The sequence below is a fragment of the Apus apus genome, chromosome 4, assembly GCF_020740795.1.
Source record: "Apus apus isolate bApuApu2 chromosome 4, bApuApu2.pri.cur, whole genome shotgun sequence".
Classification (NCBI taxonomy): Eukaryota; Metazoa; Chordata; class Aves; order Apodiformes; family Apodidae; genus Apus; species Apus apus.
In genome coordinates this window covers 15,672,312-15,685,332 of record NC_067285.1, presented here as the reverse complement: position 1 = coordinate 15,685,332, position 13,021 = coordinate 15,672,312, and the positions used below count along the sequence as shown (strand labels likewise).

Genomic DNA, 13,021 nt, shown 5'->3' with positions numbered 1-13,021 from the left:
GAATATGGTAAAAAAGATTAGTTTGTTTTGCTGATGATAAAAAAACCCACAACAAAAAACATCCCAAAAACCAGACTTTAAAGGAAAGTCAAAATATTGAGCATTCTTTTCTATAGTATATGTTCCTTTAGTTAGATGTCTAAAAGGTTGAAACTATTTACAGTGCTAGCTGTGAAATGCTGTCTTACGTCTCATTACCCCATGAGACAGTATTCTATTTTAAAAAGTTCAGTGACATATACACATAGTTAAACAATTACCTAAGTTTAGTCCACTTGTGAGCTCCATTTGTCATTGTGAATCCTCCAGTTTCAAGTTGCTGGACATGCATAGCCAAAACATGGGCCGATGGAATTGTTGGAAGTGTTTTGAATCTTTCTCCTTTCATCAAGCACAAGCTGTCACTTTTTAAAAACACCTAGTTTAAAAATGCACACAGATAAATCTTACATTAAATATTGGTGCAGGTTTTACAAGAAGTTTTCCATTTCATGTGTTTAGCACTACATACTTATTTGTAATGAATTTTAAGTTTTGATACTGAAGACACTACTGTCAATTAATCTGATGGTAAACTGTAATTATAAAGTACAGATATAAAGTAAGTAACTTTAATAAAAAGATAATTTATACATAATTTTTAATGGTTTTAAATCATAGCCAAAATTAAATTTTAGAACTTCAATCTATGATTAAAAAATTAAGAGATCAAGAAGATAGTGTCTGTGATACAAGAAATATTTAAAGTTTTTCAAAACAGACTACAGGCACAAAGCTCCTGCAGAAGGGTGTATCTAACATCCTAGCTTGCTCTGAAATTACTTTCTTAGTTGTTAGTCACACAGTCACATTTTTGAGAAATACTGAGATGATAATTCATGTAAGATCTCAGATTAAGAGTCAACAGTTTTAAATCAAATAAAAATCTCCTTCATAATATAATAATTATGGCTTCTATCCTGCAGAGGCACCCATTTAAGTAGATCTTGCATCTTATCTAACCCAAAAAGTATTTCTACATTGAAGACTTTATACTGTACCTCAACAGCCTTGAGTTCCTCCATTATTTCAGCTATTTTTGCAGGTAACATTTTCCAGGCCTTACAATAAAACAAAATATATTTTTGTTTTTCACATTAATTTCCATATTGGAACAGGATTACATTAAGCAAAATAATTACAGAACAGAGTCCCAAACTTACTGGTAACTGCCGTACAATAAGATTTTCCAAGCCTGCTAGGATTTGCATTGCAGTAGCAAAATTTCTTTGTTCATAGCAGCATTTTGCTATAAGAAGAAATTTTGATAACAAGCTCACCTGCAGCTAAAAAAAAAATATATATTAGGATATACTGTTTATATAAAAAAATAAGATATACTAAATATATATAGTGAACTTACATAATAGAATTAAATGAGAAGGAAGAAAGAGAGATGCATTTACTTTTTTTGAATTTGATATAAAAATTGTTGACTGTAGTAACACTTCACTCCAACACAAAGTTTTCTGTTTTCTGTCACTGAGGTGTCCTTGTTGAAGTCTGACATTTATCCTCCTCAGACAACCCATTTTTTACATTCTATTAGGTTTTGACACCTGCTACTACAAAACATCCAAGACCCTCCTTGTGATCACAAACTAAACTGTTAACTGCCCACTCACAGGTATGTTTCAAAATACTTCTTGCAACTTTGCTTCGTAGTGACTTGTATGCAATAACAAACAAATAACCATTTAATAATTAATAATAAGATAGAACAATGACAAACCTTAGATGTGTGACATGTTACAATTTCAGCAGCAATCCAGGTGCTGATACTGTTTGCATTTCTTAGTAATTGTAGAAGGTACTGGTCATGTGTGCACTTCGACAGAAAAAGATTACAGACTTTAAGTGAAACTGTCTCAGTAGATACAGCTCTATGGAGAGAATGGAAAACAGGCACAAATAATTCATGCTGACTCTGGATTTTCAAAGAAAATCTTGGTTGTTAAGATGTCAACTTCTAACCATTTAAAAATTTTTTGCAGTGCTCGCAGTCTTTTTGAAGTACGCAGTGAATGATGTTACTTTTTCTTCCTTATAATTGCAATATAACTACATGAGATTACAAGACACTCCTATGCAGTATACAATTCTGTACATAGAGACACTTTCCCAACTTGCTATTGAATAAAACAAGCCACCCAATCTGATGGAAACCAACAGCCAGAAATTCAAACTCATCCAAACTGCAGCCACTTAAGAATTCAACCCTGATACCTAGTGGCACCACACAATTTGTTTCCCATGTCTGAAGCCCAACTCAGTAATCAAACAGCTTATTTAGCCTCCTGCCATATAGGAACCTGTCAAAGATGAGCTGCTTTAGGTGTTCATTCCCTATCCTTAGACAGAAAAGCCTACTACAGGTAGTACAATTAAGAACTACTAATTAGAAGCTAGCTAAATCTACTGAGTATGTAAGTAGACCATAATAAAATACAATGAGGTCCACATGGCTGGATGAAAACATTCATTACTGTTGAGCAAGTAATTTAAATAGGTTGGTAACCACTCTAACAACTATAGGAAAATTCTTACTTATCTGTGAATACTGATGCTTCATCTGCCTAACAGTACAAAATGCACACTGCTCAGAGAGGTTATGGTATTGATCCATGTTCAGAACCAAACTGCACATGAACCCGGGCAACCTGCTCTAGCTGACCTTGTTCAAGGTAGGGTGGGGTTGGGCTACACTATATTGAGAGGTCTTTTCCAACCTCATCTATTCTGTAATGGTAATTGAGATTTTATACGCATACAGACTGACATTATCAAGTAGCCTTTTTCAGAAACCATTACAGTTTTTTCTGACAAAAAGAGAACCTCTGAAGCAACCCCCCCAAATAAACGTCTACAGAAGTATTTTGGCCCAGCCCACTTTAGATTTTAAAGAAATCACCTTGCAAATGTGATCTACCACATACACATATGTGCATGGCTACCTATACACACACATGTATAAAATATACTGAAAATAATTTTTAAAAAAGTAAACAGACTATTTAGTCTAGGGCAGTTAAAATAAGCAACTTACTTCTGGACAGCAACACATTTGTCTTTAACACCAAGTGCTCTTGAATTTAGAAAGTGTACTGGATGACATTTATGAAATACTTCCTAAACAAAAAGAACAAGATATATCTGTTGTTAGATCTAGCAGTTCTGCCAAAATGCTCTGGGATGAAAAAAATGACAAGAGGCTCCCCCCGTCTACCTTCAGCAAATTTACCAAAGAGATCACAGCGTAAGGACAGAATTAGCCATTCTGATTTTTTTGCTGTAGAGATTTAAAGAGAAAACCAGATTATTTTAATTCAAAGTTTTTTGAAGTAGTATGAAATAAGCTTCAAATAGGGTTTAGAAATGGTAGAGAAAGGAGGTTGACTATAAAGTACAATGATAGATATTATTTGTATTTCCAAGTAAACCTAGTCCTTTGTACCTGTTGCAGTAATGTCAGCTGACAACAAAGCTGTTGCGCACTGTATTCAATTAAGAGATATGGTCCCACTTCTTCTGCTTTAGCAAAGGAGACTGGAAGTTCTTCTGTAAAACTGTTATAGCATGGCTTTGGCAAAACTGATGGAAGTGTGTACAGTTGCTCTCTCTGATGTTGTGCAACTGGTCCCATACCTTTGGTAAGTTTCCAGTTGAAGTTCTGTAGAAAAAAAAAGTACGTAAAGCTACAACTTCTCTAAAGCAAACATCATGTATCCCCTTGATTTAACTTTCTGAAATGTTTTGTTAGAGAAACATCTTTGTGGATGCAAAGCTCTTCAGCTCTTCAAGGTTAGCCCAGACACTAATTGGTTTATTCAACATTGCTATTTTAAGCTAATGTAATACACCCAGTTGATGAGTCTGAGCAGGAGGTTATCAGATCTCAATCAACAATCAAAAATCCTGCATGTTCAAGTTTGCTGCCATAAAATAGTTTATATTCTGAAGTTTCATATTTCATGTTTTACTTCTTACTGTCTCTTACTATTTCTTGTACCCTTTTTGCTTAGAATCAAACAGCCTTTTCTGAGTAAATATTTGTTTTCTTTCCATTCTTTTCCCTTTTTCAACATCCAGTATCATTACAGTGCAATGAAAATACAACAAGTCCATGTTTTCTCTGTTCTGCTTGCCCTTTATTGTTTCAATCCCCATAAGACTCTATGGAATTCTACACCTTTATTAAGAGGCTGATTCTAAATTCAGTTTGCATATTATCAATACATTTGACTTCCACATGTCATTTTCGTCACTCTGTAGAGAGAACTTTTTTCAGGAAAAGCCTACAGTTTGCTCCAGCTTCTGGGGTTGCTTTTCACTAGCACACTATATGAACCAGTAAATACAGGCAAAAGTTCAGAAAAGTTTTTGCAGCTAGTTTTGAAATTCTAGCAGGAATCATCCCCCACTGTTTTCAGATATTTATAGACTTAAAAATATATAAGCCTAATAAAAAAGTACTAATGTTTGACAAGGGGGAACTAGAAAATATGTTACATCCTAGTAACTATGAGTCACATGTTAGTATAATGGATGAAGAGTCCAACTCCTCTCAAAATTTTAATTATCTCATCTAATATTACTGAAACAGTTGACGGGGTAAAATTAAGGCTTAAGATGACTTCCATAATTATAGAACTGTTTAGGCTTTAATACCTACAAAAGAAAATTTTTAATGCAGCTACATAAATTTTACTAAATCAGGGTGTACACGCTAAGCTGGCTTCTCTAGTTTTTGTCTGAAAATAATATATGGAAATGTGCTCCATATACTGTAATCTGAAGAAAAGACATGCCTTTCTGGAATCATCTTCTGAGAGCTTTTTACATAAAGAATGTAATGTTTTTCTGTCCTCCTCGCCCTCATCTTCACATTTATCCATGCTGGAGCACTGATGAACACTGCCACTTCCCCTGGCAGAAGCATCCTCAAGCAATGACATCAAACTCTCACCATAGCCACTTAACAGAGCAACCTGTCAATGCAGAACAGGTCAAGAGAATATTGAACTCAGTTTTCCATAAATGATAAGCAATACACAATAGAATTGTAAGATTCATGTCTGTCCACAACCAGACAGATCGAACATAGATGTCAAATACAGCATTATTTTTCTTTTACTTTAATTGTAATTAGGACAGTTTTTTGTAATAACAATCTTACATATTCCATAACTGACTTCAGCATTATTTTTTTTTTTTCTTAAAGCTTCTGCTGAAATTCTGACTCACCTTGGAAGAAATGAATTCTTTGAGGGTACACAAAAGATCAGTATTTGTTGCAAAGTCTACACTGTAGCAGTCTTCAATCCAAGCCTGAAGGATGTAGAAACTGCGGTTACATATTTTGGTAAGTGATGTGGAAGGATCCAGGCTTGCACTGGTGAGAAGAAAAAGGCATTTCTTTCACCAAAATTGACATCCAATTCCAATTTAAAAATAAGTGTTGAAAACACCACAAGTACTATTTGGTATTGACCGTACAATCTTAAATTATTACATTTTATGTCTCTAGAGTCCATGGTGCTACGGAAACAAAGCTGTGGGTGTACTTAAAATCCATCACTGAATGACTGGAAAAAGACTCAAGATTCAGAGGGAAAAAAAAAAAAAAGTAAAAAAAAAAAAGTAAGCACTTGCTCTAGTTTCACTCTTATTTGTCAAGAGAGTCTTACAAAAACAAGCATCAAAAATCAATTTAATTAAGTAGTTCTTTTCAGAAACAGCTATTTGCCATTCGGGGGAAAAGTCAATTGTGCTTTGACAATATTTTTCACAGGAAATTACTGTACCTGGTTAAAGTGCTGCTGATTCTATCAAGAAGAAACTTCAGAAATTCTTCTTGTGTGCAGAAATAGCGAAATGTGTAAAGAAACTGCTGTAAATAACCTTCTAGAAATGCATTTCTGTGAAAGACAAGAAAAACTTCAGACAAGCAAGAACACAATTTCTTACTGTGTTAGATTACAGCAAGAGCAAAACCACCCTCAAAATATCAAGAATTAGTAGAGACTTTGAATTCTCCAGCTCCACATAAAATCTTGGTTCCTTTTTATTTTATTTTTGCACATCAAATGCTGTGATTGCCAACACTGAGAGCATAATTTGTTAAAAAAAAATAAATTCCCTCCTTGCAATTGTATGAGGAACCACTTTGACAGCTCCATTATTATCAGAAATTAAATTCTAAACAGTATGGAAGAACACAATTATTATTTTTTTTCTGTTCTCCCACATGATGTTGCTTTAGGAGATTTTTACTATAATAACAGCATAAGAACTAGATACTTTAAGCAAGAAAATATTTCCTGTAGCTTTAGCTAGAGCAGTAGTTGCTTTAACAACAGGATATACTTATACACATATAAAAGATAAATGTTTCATTTTTTCAGCTATATACACACACATTCTCAAGGTGTTAACACAGGCTAATTGTCATGTCTCTCTGATGGCTTAACGGCTAAACATGAAAGATTGGGTCTGATGAATGTGAAAGCTCTGATTCCAAAACAATTTGTGCACTTTGTGCAAAAATATTAACTACCAGGAAAAGCAGCACTAAGGATGAACAACTGGGTCTCAGAGTCATGATGAGCTGGGCAAAGCAGCCAGGAGGAAGTTGCTTCCTCTACAGTGGCACAAGTCTGATGGTCTTTCTCAGGTACCTTAAAACAACACTGTACTCACCCTAGCTGAAGATTAAAGAACATCTTTGTCCCCATTTAAGCCCTGAGGTAAGCCAGCATCTTGATCACTCCCCAAGAACTGGGGCAATAAACCCATAAAACAGAATCTATGTGTTTTCACATCCAGATCCTATTAATTAAGAATTACCAAATCACACATTCTAAAGAATTGTTATACTGCTAGCAGTAACATAAAGCCTTGGTTCCATGGTAATTATCAGAGCAAAACCTCAAATAAATAATGGATAAAAAAGTTTAAAGTTATTAGTTTTTTATTTATTATAAAATGCTTTGAGTTTTAATCAAATCCAAAGTTAGTGGTTTGGCTTATTTCTTATCAGACTGTCTTTTGCCATTTCCATGTCCATTTCTGTAAGTTAGTGTTCACAGTAATAACATTAAACCTGATACAAGAAAGGAGAATGTATGCAATGATGAGTAACAAGGATTTATCACAGAGATTACTTTTTCCTGAATTAGCAACTATACCTCAACCCACTCTTAATTAAGGATGTGGAAAATATACTATACCTAGAATATAAATAAGCCATTAAACCAAGTGGTGTACCAGCCTGCAGAACTCTTATTCCATTTTGATTATGACATGGGTGTTTCTCCGTCTTATAGTAAAGAAGCAACGATGACTCATCTGTAGATGCCACATCCACAGTGTCAGTATTCCTGTTGTGAATGACTGTTGGCAGCACACAGGATTCCACACCCCACTGCTCTGCACACATGATCTGCTCAAAGATGCAAAGCCATGAAAAAATAAAGTGTAGGAAAATAAAGAGGAAAATTCACACAAAATGCAGTAGATTTAAAGGCAAATTGCATTTCAGACAACTGCTTTTTAACAATACTAGTAGCAATTACCCTATTTGAATAATTCTTTTAGATCCCACTTGATTTGGCACTTTGACTCAAAACATTTCACATTTCATGAAATTACTTGAGCAGCCAACTAGACAGATGTAGCAATGAAATGACAAATGAAACACAAGTAAAATAAAGTCTGACTTGCCTGCATGTATTTCTTCACCAGTTCAAGAAACTGCACTTTTGATTTCATCTCCTGTAGCTGTCCCCTCAATTTGGGCAACATAGATTTAGTTTCAAGACCTTTAGATTTAAAACATAAAGCATGAGAACATCAATTATTTTGATTCACGGGAAAAAAAAAAATCCTTAAAAGTGCTAGGCACCTTTTTAATTACTGGCAAATTCCTGTAATCTTACCTTTGATGCTTCTTTCTTTCTGCAATAGTTTCTGGTAAAACTTTATAGTCTTTCTGTAATTTTTTGTCTCCATCATTAGTAATTGTTCTAATTCCTGTTTAAAGATAAAAAAGGATTCTGATCCAAACAGTAAATGCAAGCTTCTAGTAGGAAACTAAGTTTTAGATGAGAATTATTTTATATTAAAAAAAGAACATCCAAACAGACAGGAATATATTACTTGGATAGGAAAGTATTACTATGGTAATATAATTACTATATTACTAGGAAAAACTACCTTACACAGCTGTGCTTACAGGCAAGTTACAGAGGCATCACCTGTGCCCAGAAAAGCATTAGTTATGCCACAGTTCAGCAGCTGCTTTGCGTATTATGAAACCCCACTGATTCCGTTTATATAAATATGCCTTTAATTATAGTTGCACTTAACTAGTTGTTTTCAAGAACATTTTTTTAAAGTTACACTCAGAGGTAATCCAGTATTAAAAATTATGGGGTTCGAAATCAGTGCAGACCCCAGAAATGCTCTGCTAAGCAGCTGGACCTATATTTGCAGCAAGAACTGGATGTTTGACTGAAAGCAACGGTTTCCAAACAAGTGTCATTACATTATATTAAACAGCCAAGTCAGAAGGCAGACAGCAGAGCTGCTCTATAAATAAAGGACATATTAATGTTGAAGTTCAGCTTACATATTTTATATTTATGAATTTTATATATTCAAAAAATAAACTAAACATGTATAGAATTACCTAACTTAACCAATGTATAAAAACAAAAGTATATTTTTCTTCTCACAATAATATCAAATTAAATTTAAACATTTATACTTGTTTGCATACCAAAGGTTTTGTTATTTTACCAACCAATGAAAATGGGCATCCACTTTGGGTTCAGCTTCTTATTATGAAACATGATGTGTGTTGTTTTATAAAGTGGTGGCTTTTGCACTTGGGTCCTAACCTAACTACCAGTGACCCAGTTACATGAAGCAGCATTTTAAATGAAGGAAGTTCACTGAATGCAGCCGACAGAACTCCCACAAGCACAGCAATCTGAAAACACACAGCTCAGAGCTAACAAATCAAACAACAGATTGGTAAATAGGTTACATTTAATGGGATGGATTTACTATAAATTACTTTGAATTTTGCAAAAACCTGTCGCTGTTTTTCTGAAAAGCTCAAAAGGTTTAACAACACAGTTCATTAGCAACAAGAGTCACAGAAGCCCTGTGGATTTTTTAAATTTGTACCACTACACTGGTGTCACATAGGGAACAGTGAAAGCACAGAAAAGCTCTTACCCAGATTCTGAATTGAAAACTGCTTGTTTTTATTTAAAAAATTGGTTTTGTTTCATCACTTAAAGTGAAACCAGGTTGATTAAGAGATTATGACCACAGAAAGGGATTCAGAAAGAGCGGTCATTTACTGATGTTTGGAATCTGATGGACAGAAGTGGGTTGTCCACTGAATAACTTCAGGTGAGTAACAATTAGCAAATCCCATTCTATTCCACATCTTTAATTTTAGGTAGGTCCAGAATATAAACATTTTTTATGAAACTATTCAATTGCTCTGCTCCCTCTGAAGTACACTTAATCTCTCAGGACACTTTTCTATAGACCGTACCTTAGTCTAAGAAACAAAGTAATGATAGAGTGACTTTGCTTACTTGGGAAAATTGCAAATTCCAATCTGTCCTTGAAGCGTAAGTTTTTTCAGTGCTGAAGGGTGGCTCCACCAAAGGATGCAGAATATTGACAGAAGGGAAAGGAAAAGATAAAAGGAACAGAAAAGGGAAAACAGTGGCGAGAATATGTAAAACTTGTGCTAGAAACTTTCTGGTCACAGCTTGTGTGCACTGAACTTTGGTGGAGACTCTTACAAGTAAGTATCTTATGAAATCTGGAGGATAACTGAAACCTACTATGGGCAAAAAGGACATTGACCTGGAGAAATGACAGCCCTGGCAGCTGCCTTTCCCTGTTCTTACCAAGGTGCAAGGACTTGGCTTGGTTTGCCTGGATGTGCTCTGTGTCAGGGTGTAAAATCAGCAGCTCCTGGACTTGAGGTGATGTGAGGCAGGGGACATATACTTGATTGACTAAGGAATAACTTTTCCAAATGTAGATTAACCTTTGTGAACCTTAAAACCTGCAATTAACTATCTGATAGGAACCTACACAGCAAATCGTTAATGATGACATTTGAAAGTGTCACCTTTATCCATAAATATCTTAATTTTTATGCTATTTCAAAACACAGCTAATAGCTAGATCAATCCTACTGTTGATATTTTAAATCACATAACAAGCATTTTACTTTTTGTACCTTATTAAATCACAACCTATCTAAGGTTACCCAATATTTACAGGTTCCAGTAGAAAAATAGTAAAGTTATTAATTTTTATGGCAGAATATACATTCTGGCACTCAGAGCTTCTCAGAACTTGCATGTTCTCAAATTTACTTATAAATTTATAAATACAGAATTTAAAAAAATTTAAATGCATTTAGTTTCAGAAGGTGAAAAAAGAAACATTTGAAACATACAAGTATTTTCACTGGAAAGACAGGCGTATTAATGAGATGTACGTCTGCAAAACACAAACTTGTTCTGTGGTTAGACTCATTCAGAACTCAGTTCCAGTTGCAGATTATACTCAAACTGACCAAGCAGACTTATCTCTATGAAAGGAGTGTTAGGACAAATGTAGTCAAGCTATCTTCACTCCTTGAAACAGCAGCTCCTAAACACTGCTTTAGCACACTTTTACCTCAATGCTGTACAATCAATGCAATCTTATTGCTGCCTTAAAAAAAACACGTCAGACCTGGGGCAAAAAGTAGGTTGATATAATCCTTGCCAGACACCGAAAATTAGACTACAGCTAATGAAAGAACTCATTTCTGAAATAAAACTGGTTTACAGGAGATTTCAATAAGGAAGGATAGGGTGGAGACAAACAGCTCTACCTTGCAAGAGAGACAGAACTTTCCTCTGGCAACTCAAACCAACATCCTGCTTGAAACAGCCACTTCCAAGCCTTCCATTGGAATTTCTAGTCTGCTTGGAGTGGATATGGGATGTGTGTTTTCTCCACTAGATTTTACAATGTGAAGTTGGCTAACTTTTAACTGTTTTGAGCTTCTACTCATGCTAATTTTTACATTGAGACTATTGTATTTTCTCAATATTTTGGTTCAGACAGTGCATCTTTCCTTTGACATTTCCACAGCTCATTCATTATTTATACATAACAGTGTTAACACTTAATATATGCCAGCAATAAACAACTACAGTTATTTTCTAAACAACATGTACTCCAAGTATAATATATATAAACATTCATATTATAAACTAAAACTAGCTGAAAACAGTTTGCTATACAAATACAGCTGTTAGCTATGCTAAGGTACAATACACAAGGACTTCTAAATGTTAAATGCTACCCCTATCGACAGTACCAGCAACATCTCTATTGTTCAAAATGAGATCTGAACTAGTCTTTGCCAGCTGCTGGTATGGGGATTAAAATAATGCTATACATTTTCACAGCTGATTTGTAGTGCTTGGTTTAATGAATAGGGCAGCAAAGAGACAGCAGAGAGAAGCCGGGTAGAGCAGCTCATCACCTACATGTTGGTAATTGATTGTCTTACAGCTAAGGATCATTGTCCACTGACTGCTACAACAGCAGAAAAACAGATTTCAGTTTCATATTATTCCTTGTATTTCTTATATATTTTGGCCAGTTAAAACTCATCTCATTTAAACAATACTACTAATTGTTTCTTTCAGAAATTGTAAAAACTGATGGAGTTGGGAAAAAAGCAGGATTTTAGAAAGGTTTTCTTTAACGTTCAAAATTGCTGCAGTCAAAGCATTATGATTCTGTAACTTTTTATTTTCAACACATTTGGAAAAAGCTGGGTCTCACGAAATGACTTTCTGTTGTGGTAACACCAGCAGAAAGATTAAAGTTGTTGATGCGATGGTAGGGCAAAAATAGAAATAAAAATAATAATGAGACAAAAACATAACTGGTATTTTCAACTATCGTCTGTTGAATTTGTACTTACAAGACACTTAAAAAGTATTTTTAATAAAAACTATGAAGTAACATTTAGTACAATATTATTAAAAATATTTTTAAGGTTATATACCTGAATATTCTAATATATCAAGACTTCTTTATATAAACAGTACAAGAGAGAATATATGCACCTGTACATACATGTTTTTTTGTGAAAATTAACTTTTCTTTTCAATGTATTCAAAACAGTTCTGTGCTATAAAAGGGTATGTAATCTATAAACTGAGTTTGACTTCATGATTGAAGATGACACTTCATACTTGTATTCCTTATAACTTGGACACACAGGGACCTCACAAATTAGGAAGACTATTTATATAAGATACCAAGCTTCTGTTGTCTGCAAATAATTATTTTATTCTTGTTTGTGAACCTGGCCCCATATGTGGTCCAGAACACAGACATTATTTCTGCATTTCTAAAGCAGAATAAGATTAGATTCTCATTTTTGTCCCAGTATTAAGATTTCACACTAATTCCAGGTAACATAAAAAAGATTAGTTCACCTATCCTCATAGTAGCAGCCATCTTTTTCAGTTCTTGGAATTCATGTTCTCTTGTGCTCTAAATTGATTTTTACTAACTTGAACTAATTGCATTTTGTATCCATAATAATCTTCCTGCAGTGGAATGTACTGGGTAGGAACACAATATAATTTTCTACAGAGGCACCTCATGACTATATTCCTTCTAGCCTCTTGTATGATTGTTGGGTTAGCCAAGTTTATAGGCTTTAATGTAAACAGTAGTAATGTATAATGTATAATGCATTCATTTCATAAGCAAATTCCAAAGCAGACTGTAAGCTCCACAGTGCTTCTTGCTTCATTTTTGTTGTATGACTGTTGAATAGGGAAAGCAATTGCCAAATGCTTAGAAGATAGCTTGATTCAAAATAATTAAATTGCTGAGTCATCTGTAAACATCTCAAAGCAAAAAAGAC

General features: G+C 34.3%; 1 protein-coding gene across 1 annotated transcript in view; it reads right to left on the bottom strand.

Annotated features, from left to right (window-relative positions):
- KNDC1 (kinase non-catalytic C-lobe domain containing 1) overlaps window positions 1-13,021 on the bottom strand; it is a 61,101-nt gene that overhangs the window by 2,196 nt on the left and 45,884 nt on the right. The window contains exons 18-29 of the mRNA XM_051619256.1: window positions 7,977-8,070; window positions 7,762-7,859; window positions 7,269-7,480; window positions 5,844-5,957; window positions 5,284-5,431; window positions 4,848-5,027; window positions 3,494-3,709; window positions 3,086-3,168; window positions 1,772-1,922; window positions 1,203-1,325; window positions 1,041-1,100; window positions 261-418 (exon numbers count right to left, since the gene is read on the bottom strand). Of these exons, the coding sequence (XP_051475216.1) occupies window positions 261-418; window positions 1,041-1,100; window positions 1,203-1,325; window positions 1,772-1,922; window positions 3,086-3,168; window positions 3,494-3,709; window positions 4,848-5,027; window positions 5,284-5,431; window positions 5,844-5,957; window positions 7,269-7,480; window positions 7,762-7,859; window positions 7,977-8,070 (1,637 nt within the window). The remainder of the gene's footprint in view (window positions 1-260; window positions 419-1,040; window positions 1,101-1,202; window positions 1,326-1,771; window positions 1,923-3,085; window positions 3,169-3,493; window positions 3,710-4,847; window positions 5,028-5,283; window positions 5,432-5,843; window positions 5,958-7,268; window positions 7,481-7,761; window positions 7,860-7,976; window positions 8,071-13,021) is intronic.